At 36.4% G+C, this 10649-nt stretch overlaps 1 protein-coding gene across 1 annotated transcript in view; it reads left to right on the forward strand.

Annotated features, from left to right (window-relative positions):
- Positions 1 to 10649, forward strand: part of LOC107748916 (arf-GAP with GTPase, ANK repeat and PH domain-containing protein 1-like) — a 156992-nt gene that overhangs the window by 57775 nt on the left and 88568 nt on the right. Inside the window, exons 2-3 of the mRNA XM_016563924.1 lie at positions 3675 to 3733; positions 6314 to 6401. Coding sequence (XP_016419410.1) covers positions 3675 to 3733; positions 6314 to 6401 — 147 coding nt within the window. The remainder of the gene's footprint in view (positions 1 to 3674; positions 3734 to 6313; positions 6402 to 10649) is intronic.

The following is a 10649-nucleotide window of genomic DNA, read 5'->3' on the forward strand; positions in this document are numbered from 1 at the left end:
TCGTTTTGCGGCTTAATATTTACAAATACTAGTGGGTGTGTGTGTGTGTGTGTGTGTGTGCGTGCGTGAGCGCGCGCATCGGGCGGAACTCCGCTGTGCGTGATACAGAGAGCGCGACCATAACGTAGAGACTGAAATGACATGCCGTCCTGTAAATAAGATAAATAACATAAGGCTATTTAGTTTGCTTAATGAAAGAACAAGGTATAGACATGTTCTATAAGAAAGGTAACTTTAAATTACTTCTGTTGTGATCTGGCGCTATAGAGAAAATATAATTAAATAAAATTAACTTGACTTTCAAGGGGGGCGGGGGGTGCCGTTGGGGGGGCGGGCCGCCCCCCTAAAATAATGGCAGGGGAAACGCTGTTAAGTATAATAGTAAGGTCAGACTAAAGCTCTTGCAATGTCTGTTATTACTGTTTTTATCAAGGCTGCAATGAGTTTTATAATCAACCATGCTATTGACTTCCATAATGAAAAATAATCCAGCAAGTCTATTTCAATTGAAGAGATAAGATAAGACTGACAAGGGCTTTGGCTGTAATGGTTCATTACCAGTCTGTTACTCTTATCATGTCTCCTGTGATGTTACAGACTGTCATTTTGAATGAGTCGCAGTATCACAGACAGCTGTCATAGCGCTGTGTTGATTGATTGCATCTGTGCATGGAACGCCCAATAGAGGAAGGAGATCAAAGTTCTCAAATAAGTCTGATTTCTCCAAACAATACGATTTATATGTGATTACAGCATCAATTGTGCAATCAATCCTTATTTTTCCTTTAATACCCATCAGTGTTAATTTCGTTGACTAATAATTTTCGTCCTAATTTTCGTCAACGACATTTTTTTCACAGACGACAACGAGATGATAACGAACTAAAACTCTTTTTGAATGACAAAAACTATGACGTAAATCTATTGACATTTTCGTCAACGAATAAAAACGAGACGAAAATGTTAGGCAGGGACGATTTGGGAAGAGATTCATTCAGAACGAATCTGCTGCGTGGTTCGGAGGTTAGATGCGTACATATGAACCGGCGGGACATAAGCTAACATACACTTGCTGCACGTCGCATAAAACATTCAAAAATGTCAATATTTGATTATGTCTTAAGTGAACGTAAACAGTAGGGAGAACGTGTATCAGTACATTGCATCCATTGCAGCTGTGCATTCGGTTTTAAAGGGACAGCAGCCTAATTTAGTTGCTATTGTCCGAGTCATTGATGTTTATCAAGCAACAAAAGAAAGACAGAAAATCACGCACTGCTCTTGACTGAAAAACATTAGTAGCCCTAAAGATTAATCTAAATTTATTTATAGAAATAAAGATGTCTGCTTGAAATAATGAAGAATACGGTAAACAAGTTGCTATAAAGAATGCATAAGTAGCCTATATAACCATTTGGTATTTCATTAAAATGAAGACCATGTTCTTGTTCTTTATGAGAAGTGGTTTTATTTAATTTTAACATAAAGGCATGTTGTGTGTCACCGCAGTTAAATCGGTGTCTATCATGATAAAACCTTAATATCAAACCTATATAATGAGTTTGGAAATTTTAGAGAAATGCTTAATAAATGCACTGTAACTAAACCCATTAGATTTTAGCCGACTAAATTTACTGTAGATTTAGTCGACTAAAATCTTATGATATTTAGTCGACTAAAACTAGACTAAAACTAAAAACAATTCAGATGACTAAAATATGACTAAAACTAAATCAAAATGTGCTGTCAAAATTAACACTGATACCCAGTAGGTTTTCATATATGCTTTCTGTGTGGGTAACAGATTGTGTTAACCTTCCTCAGATTTCAGACGCTGTGGCCTTTTCAGGGTTACCCAGTGGAATATATGTAGCAACCCCCCCCACCCCTTCTATTCTTCTGATAGCCTTTCAAAAAGTGTCAATCCCCAAGGGTTATACATATATCTTAGCATTAGTCTGTGTTTAGTATGGGTCCCTTGAGAAATTATAGACTGTTGTTATCTGACAACAGTGAGCAGATGATGGAAGCAAAGCATCCATTGCTTTGTGTACAGTGATAAACTCAACAAATAATAAAGCAATGCCCCAAAATGTCTACCTAGACAACATTTTAAGACATCACATGCACACTCTTAATGTGTGGACAAGGCAAATCAGACAATATGGTGAATGGGGTTAGACAAATATTGATTTGTAAATATGCTTATTTCATTGAATAGGCCTACCTAAATGTTTTGATATAATGCAGCCTATTTTAGAATATTTTACACAATATTTGTGTATACAGTGTGTTTTTATGCTAATTAGATGCTTTATGCTGATTGTGTGTGATATCTATTTTTATGCTAATTAATCACTACGATAGCAAAGCAGCACGCTAACGTCACACTCTACTTAAAACCTTTTTGACTCCAAATAGAAATTGACATGACTTTTCCAATCGTTGTGACTTTCTGGATAAGGATTAAAGATAAGGATATATATTTTTATAATTCTTATCCAATAAAATACTTTAGAGCTAATATTTAAGATTATATTGGTATTAATTTACATTACTTTTTCAGGTCTGGAAATTTCACTTAAAATTAGGCTTCCTCATATAATACAGTTTTTTGGAGGGCTGTTTGTGTTGCGCTCAGAGTTGCAGCATATGAACATTGTCCAAATTAGTTATAAATGAGGTTCCATTTCATTTAAGATTAAGGCTGGAGGTGTCATCGGTAGTTGCTGAAAGACAATTTATTATTAATTTTTTTTTGGAGTTGATATTAGAACACATTTTCATTTGTCATGCATCTCTTAGCAATGATGTGCATGTTATTGCAAGAGTTTGTTGTGTTTGGAGTGACTTAAATATCTGGTAGTGTGTGATTTTCAGTCTTTTATTTACAACTTTTTCTGCTGTAACCATATATAAAGTCTGCAAGTGTATGATGCCTAGTGTTTTATAATCGGTTCATGTTGTGTATTCCAGTCTTTAGAAGACACCATTCTTTGTAGGAAGGCAGCAGCTCACTACATTTGTGTATTTGGCAGGTGCTTTTATTCAAAGTGACTTACATTGCATTCAATATAAACATTTTATTTGTTCGTTCAATCCCTGGGAATCGAACCCATGACTTTGGTATTGCTAACAGCATGCTCTATTGTTAACTAGCATTTTAAGTAGCATTGATCGTCATGGGCATTTTCTTTAATAATACAGCATGACCTGACTCTCGCCATATATAAACTTAACTTTTTTTGAGTCATGGATTTGCAGAATTATTTGCTGGTCTCTTAGATTTCCTCTGAGCGTTTGAGCCCATAGTGCACCTGCATCCACTATTGTTCTATTGTGATGTGAAACGTGTTGTGCAGCTGAGTGTGGGGGCCGTGCAGGCACAGTGGGCTCTAATTAACACATAGGCCTATTTGATCATTCACTCTGCTGAAAAGACCTAAAATTAACATAAACATGTTTTGTTCTGTAGTGTAGTTGTGGAGTAGTATGTTCGGTTTGGATAAGTGTGAATGGAAATGGTTTTGTTCCGTTTTGGTCTGTTTGGCTGTGTCTTTTCCTCTGCCGTTTGTATTGATCATTGAGTTGCTCATCTAGAACTGTTCTGTAAATAAGACTGAACTGAAGGGCGTGGCCACATTTACAATGATCTCTCTCTGTCTCTGTTACAGATGCCTTTGTCAACAGTCAGGAGTGGACGCTCAGTCGCTCTGTACCAGAGCTCAAAGTGGTGAGTCCAATCACTGATGTTTAAAATTTGCCATTTTCATCATAACTAATACACGATTTCATTTGCATCATTTTATTGCTTAAATTAGTGTTGCATGCTCGTGACCTCACCACAAAACAGCTTTGATCAGGTCGTACCCTCTCTAAATTGGCCTGAATACGCTGAATTCTGTGTTTCTTGGCCTGGAAAGTTAATTTGAAATTAGAAAATAAACTCTTAGACTCTTTACACTCTCACTGCTTTATTTGTTGGTCCACTAATAATATCCATAAAGATATATATATGCATCACAAATGTCATTACAGTGTAATTTCCTCCATCGCAAATTATTTCTTGTTTGATGGCTTTTTGTGATGAAATAATTGCATGTGAAAATGACATTGTACCAGTTTTAAAATTAAATGACTGACTTGTCATGCCAACGCATATTAATGCATAGATAGAATTTGTTTAATCCAAAATAAAGAAAATTAAACAATATTTAGGGTTTGGTCAGAATCTGCTAAAGTTTTGCGAAGATATAGCCTCAAGTCCATTTTTGTGTGAATTTCTTCAACATCGGAAATCTTTTGATAACCTTTTGCCAGCATTGTCTGAGGATGATCTGAGCCAATTTTGGTGAAAATCAGGCAAACTGCCTAGGACAGGTTCAAAAAAGTAGTTTTTTTTTTTTTGACCCCTGGAAATGTCAATTTTTGGTATGCATTTGACTCGGCATGAGCCATGGAATCAGAGGAAAAATTATTTTGCTTCTAGACCTTACGGTTTTGCTTCTAGACCTTATGGATCCTATTGTATCCGTTAGGTTTCTTCTTTTTCTTCTTCTTCTTCTTCCTCTTCCTCCTCCTCCTCCTCCTCCTCCTCATCCACTCCAAATTTGGCACACAGATAGAGGACAGTCTCCATATTAAAACGTAACAAATTTGGAGTCTCAAATCTCAAACTCTCTAGTGCCACCAATAGGCCAAATTTACACTCATATTTCTGCTAATAACTTTGAACCGATTCCTTGGCTCATGCCGAGTCAAATGCATACCAAAATGTAAATTTCTATGCGTCAAGATTTTTAGCAATTTTGAATTTTGCTCCTTTTTTGAACTTGTATAATGAACTTGAATAATCATTGAAAATTTCTCATAACCTTTCTTAAACAGAGAGCAGTAGAAAAAAAGGTTTAAATGTAACCACGGTATTTTTAATTTACCCAATTTATTAAGACAAACAACAACTTATTTTAGTCTTAATAAACAAAATAAATAAAACAAAATAACAAAATAAAATTGAAACAAATATCTCCTTTCTTATATTTTATGTGCAGATTGAATAAGTGTTAAGGAAACTTTTGGCCCATCTCCTGAGGCCACAGGAGGGCGCAATGAGCAAAATAATGCACCTCATTAAACGGTTTATTCAATGCAATGAAAATAACGGCTGTCTATAAAAAATTACATAACGTCTAAACTAATATTTATAAATAAAATATGATTTCGTAAATTGCATAAACAATAATGAACAAAACAGCTTCATGTATTTATGCATAGCTCAATACAAATAGCCAAAGCGCCGATCACACGATTGCATTTAAAAACACATGAGATGCAGTGGAATGGAATAAAACTCCCACAAATTCTCGAGACATGTTTTCTAAAAGTTGAACCTCTTTTAACTTTACATGGCTTTCTATTCATCTCTTGTGCGAGACGCGAGTGCAACAGTCATAGTTGTGCGTCTCAAGAATGTGCCGAATATGCGTTCTGGGTGAATGGCTTGGTTTCGGTTTTAACCTAACCAATATCTTCTCCGCATTGAGCTTCTATATTTTCTCTAATATTTTGAATGGAAAATGCAGCAGCGGCGCATCTTGTGGTTTCAACTGGATATAGAAACAAAAACATTAAAATGCAACAACATAATCCTCACCGCATCTCGTGCGCCGCTGATAAGGCTCCCTGATGCACACCTAAAATTCAAATATACCGTTTTTTCATTCGAATGCGAATTTTTATTTTAAATTTGACTAATATTCCTCCTCATCGCACGCAGGCACGGCACTCATTTCAGCGTGTGTTTGTGTGTTCTTTTGGCTCTCTGTCACTCATAACGCGCCTTTAAAGAAAAAAAATTTTTTTTCTATCGTTATCGATGATGGTGTACCGTCGATAAATATCGATACCGTTTTATCGGCCAGGTCTATTTCATAGTTCTTTTATAATATCGAATGATGTTCAATGACAAGGAAAAATCAATAACATGATTAAGAAGGGATGATAACAAGGGATGATCATTTTAATTTGATCTTCATGTACAAAAAAAAAAAAACACTTAGTTTTAATAAAAATCAAACCCTGGGACTTAAAAATACCCAAAGTTAAAAAGACACTGTTTTACTGTACTGATGGTACTCAGTACTCAGCAAAGGTTATAATATCATGTTAATCATGTTTAGTTCCACAATCATCTGGAATCCTCACGTGGCAGCATGGTTATTAGGGATTGCTTCAGGTCTAGGCTGAGACACTGTTTATTTACATGCCAAAATATCATGAACGGGACCCCTAATAATTCTGTGTGTATGTGCAGGGCATTGTGGGTAACTTGGCCAGTGGAAAGTCTGCCCTGGTGCACAGGTATCTGACAGGGACGTATGTGCAGGAAGAGAGTCCTGAAGGTAGGTGTTTTGCTATCAAATGGGCAGGTGAAATATGGAGACCCTTTAAAACCCTTTGATATATCTCTCACTGTTTTTATCTTGTGCAATATTATTAACAGTTTGTATTACTCACTTCAGTGCTTTTGAAAGAGCTTTTACAATGGTGTATGTATGTCCTTCTGTTCTTAGAATCCCGTTTAAGTCTTGAAGTTATGTGTAAATAGTTAATATTCCTCTCTTTTCAGTACTGCCGAGGCATAGCCTTAGATGCACTTCTTATTTTTTATTTCAGCTCTCTCCTTCTCTTATTCTCTCTCTCCGCACACCTGCTGTTAGTATGTTAGTATGGTACAGTTGTGCCAGAGGACTCTGCTATACTCCCCATGTATAATTGAGAACATTCAAGGCACACCGCCAGACCACCACAATATGTTCTCGTGAATGTGCTTTCAAAAGCTCCCCGTGTCAATATTTCATGTCCTTTATAACTGTTATTATGTAGACATGTTAAACTGGCCTTTCAAATGGCTCCCTCAAGGAGCAGGGTTTATAAAGTTTAGGTATTAATTTAAAAATCAGGGCTTTTCTTTAAAGATCGCAATTAGCTTAAGCAACATTTAGTACAATTGTGTTTAACTGCGGTAATCTGCATGCCTGGGGGTCCCGTAGAGATCAAGAGGTCACAGAAGAGGGCAGTTAGCGGGCCAACGGGCACTAATCATGTCTCGTCCTCTCCTTTGCACTTTACCATATAAAACTCAAGCCACTGCATACCAGCGGTCAACCAGGAAATCGCCCTGGAAGAAAAAAATCCCCCAGAAATGTCAATTGCCTGTTTGCCGCAGTGGATTATAGCACAGATTGCCAAAGGAAATTTAGCACGACATCAGAGACCGTTGAAGTGTGTGCCTTGCTAAGCTTGAGCAACACGGTTAAATCTTTCACGTTTGAGGCCAGCACGTCATCTGATGTTAGAAGTGCCGTTAAACTCAGATTTGCAGTGACGTTATGTCACATTTCAGCATCAGAAAGCTGATTTGAATTTCCAAATTTACATTCCAGTAAAACTACCGCATGCAAAGTTTTCCTACTTTACTTTTTTGAAGTTTCACTATTCTGGGTTTAAAAATAGTGTTCCCTAGCTTTGGTAGAGTAACCCCAACCTCAAAACCACTAAGTAGAGCTGGAGCAGATTTTTACTGCACACTCTGCAATGAAAGCAGTCGGCCGCATGGGTTTTGCACCGCCCCCCTCTTCTATCACACATACTACATAAATAGACACATTCTCAGAGCTCATTAAGAGATATTATCACAAGGCCAACTGTGTGACTGCGTGTGTATGTTTACGCAAGAAGAAAGAAAAATCCCTGCAGGCCCTGTGGTCTCAATCCAGACCCAGCCTTTACCATTTCAAAACCCAGCACCCCATATGGGTAAATAAAATGTTTTCTTTTGCTTAAGCCGCCACAATCATGTTTGATGTAGAAATGCAGCTCTGCTGGGATCAGCAGTTTGGTGCAATTGTGCAGACCAGCCCCTCTGGTGTGAAAAATAACACTTTTATCAAAGTGAAATATCAAATTTAGACTTTGAATCTTTTCCAAGTAAAATCTAGATTTGCAAACCGTAAAAAGTTCAAAGTTCTTAGAAATCTTTTATATGGTTTAAAAATGTACACTGTTTAAATATTTTAACTTGGGTTTAAATTTAATTAGCTAATAAATGTCATGTGGTGTAAACATCAAGTAAAAAGTAATAATACATTTCCATTACATCTTTAATGTGTCGCTACACACCACATGACTTTGATTTGGCGCACAAAAGTATTTTTTCAATTATTAATAATATTTTAACAAAACAGCTTCACTTTTCTCCAAAAAATTAATAAATAAATAAATAAAATAAAATATTTAAATAAATAAAAGATTTTGCCAAACTACTAATGTTTTTATTCAAGAATTATAATTATTATTATTATTGATTATTAATAATATTATTATTTTTAATTAACTTTTTTTATTATAGTGTATTATTCTAAAATGTACTTGACCTAGAACAAATAAAACGAATTATAATTAACAACAACCAAAAAAAACATGCTCATCATAGAAGAGGTGTATTCAAGACATGTTATGTTTAAATGGCAATTTAATGTATTTTAGTATAGGATTTATTTATTTCAAAAATTTAATGTATTTTTTAATTAATTAATATTCGGCCAATACATGAGTGTTACTTCACTGACATCAATACTCAGCTGGCCTGCATTATATGAGCGTGTGTGATAGTCCTCTCATGACTGTATTGTAAATCAGCTGTATTGACCTGACCATGTCCTCAGGGCAGACGTTTTTGATCTGTCTGTTCAGATGCAACATACAGTACTCAGGACCCACAGGCACAGAAGCCCTGTGACAATAGAATGAATGAAAGTTGCTTCTTTCTCTCTCTCAGTCTCTCTCTCTTTGTCCTGCTGTGTTTAATTTCTTAACTGACTGTGCATGTTTAGCTTGGCTGCTTTTTGATTTGAGTTTTGTTTATTCTCTCTTTCCTCGGCTTCTTTAACTAGCTGACGTGGATGCAGGTAACGTCATTTTCTTCTTGGGGAAGGTCTGTCGTAGTCCAAGAGAGTTGAGAAGGTGGACTCTCCCCTCTGTGGCTTGTGTAACAGCATATTCTTCATCATGTTTCTGTTTAGATGCTCACAAACAATGTGTATCATTGTAAAATCTTCAAGTAGAGTAGAATCTACTCCACATTGCTTCTCTTGACTCATCACAAAGCTTTAAGCAGATCAAGCCACAGAACAGGAGGTTCCACTCTTACTCCTCTCTTGATGCCACTGTAGTTTTGCCATCTTCCATTTCATTCATTTCCTCAATAAACCACCAATGACACCACTGCACTGCGGGTCACTGTCCATCAAGACAGGATGTTAGACTGTTGTTGAACTGTGCGTTCTATCCAAAACTTTGTTTCTGCAAGTTTCTCATGATGAGCTAAGCTTCAATGCATCCAGAGACTTTAAATTCGAGTATGTTTTTACTCAGCTGAGGTTAACTCCATGGAGAAAGAACCCAAAGTGTAATTAACCAATGGGTGTGTATCTTTCAGTCGCTGTGCACTTCTTTCTCGCTCTCTATTTTCAACAGATATATAAATATCTGGGTCCAGACTGTATGCTGTGTATTAGCTGTCCTGATGCTGCTCTACTTCCCCATCCTTCATAACGCAAAAAGACAAACCATGTCATTACGGAAAAGCTTGCCATCCCCGCCAGCCTAACCGACATACTCGAACAGCTCGCCCACTCTTCGTTTTCAACCAAACCTGGCGACTTTTTTGAAAGCACATAAACTTTGGCATTCACATTATTGCCCACATGTTTGGTTCAGCGGAGGAGAGCAGAGTTCAAACACTCGAGTTATCCAGACAGAGGGACAATTGGAATGGAGGCTGTAACAGATAAAGCTGTTCGAATCCATGAAAGCAAGAAACATTGTGTTCCATCATGTCGTCATCTCAATTGAGTTACAGTGGCTATGCTTTAAAAGCATGTCTCTTAGGAAGAAACTGTAAAGTTAAAAACTATGGCAGTGCTACATATGCTGTAATAAATGCGACTGATGCTGTATTAAAAATAAGATATACATATATATTTACTTTCTAGTGTAAGAACTGAATTATGCAGGTATGCAGAACCAATATATAATAACTGTTATATTTACAGTGGGTATAGAAAAGAATCCCCCCTCCCTTTAAAATAATCATATTTTGTTGCTTTGCAGCCTGAAATGAAGACAGACTCAGTTTTTGTTTTATCCAGCTGTATTTACTCAGTGCAACTTATAACATCCAAGTGAAAGATAGAACACCAACATGTCAGAAAAAAAATGTAAAAAATAAAAAAACAGAATCACTGAGTTGGAAAAAGGATCACCCCCCTCCTAAAAATGACTAGAAGCACAGTGAAGTCTATTATTAGACTTCATTTCAGGCTGCAAAGCAACAAAATGTGATTATTTTAAAGGGGGGTGATTCTTTTCTATACCCACTGTATGCTTTCCTGGCACAGTTATATCTAAATAACAGGTTTTCAAACTTTTTGTTGTGAAGGACCCCCAAATATGAAAATTCCCATTGCCAAGGCGCCCCATTAAAACAAAGCAGCTATATATATATATATATATATATATACACTCATTTATACTGCGTGAGAAAAGTAGTGTGATATTATGAAGAAAAAAAATAAAAATAATTGCAT

Source organism: Sinocyclocheilus rhinocerous, unplaced genomic scaffold, assembly GCF_001515625.1.
Source record: "Sinocyclocheilus rhinocerous isolate Xijiao unplaced genomic scaffold, SAMN03320098_v1.1 scaffold1371, whole genome shotgun sequence".
NCBI classification, from domain to species: Eukaryota; Metazoa; Chordata; class Actinopteri; order Cypriniformes; family Cyprinidae; genus Sinocyclocheilus; species Sinocyclocheilus rhinocerous.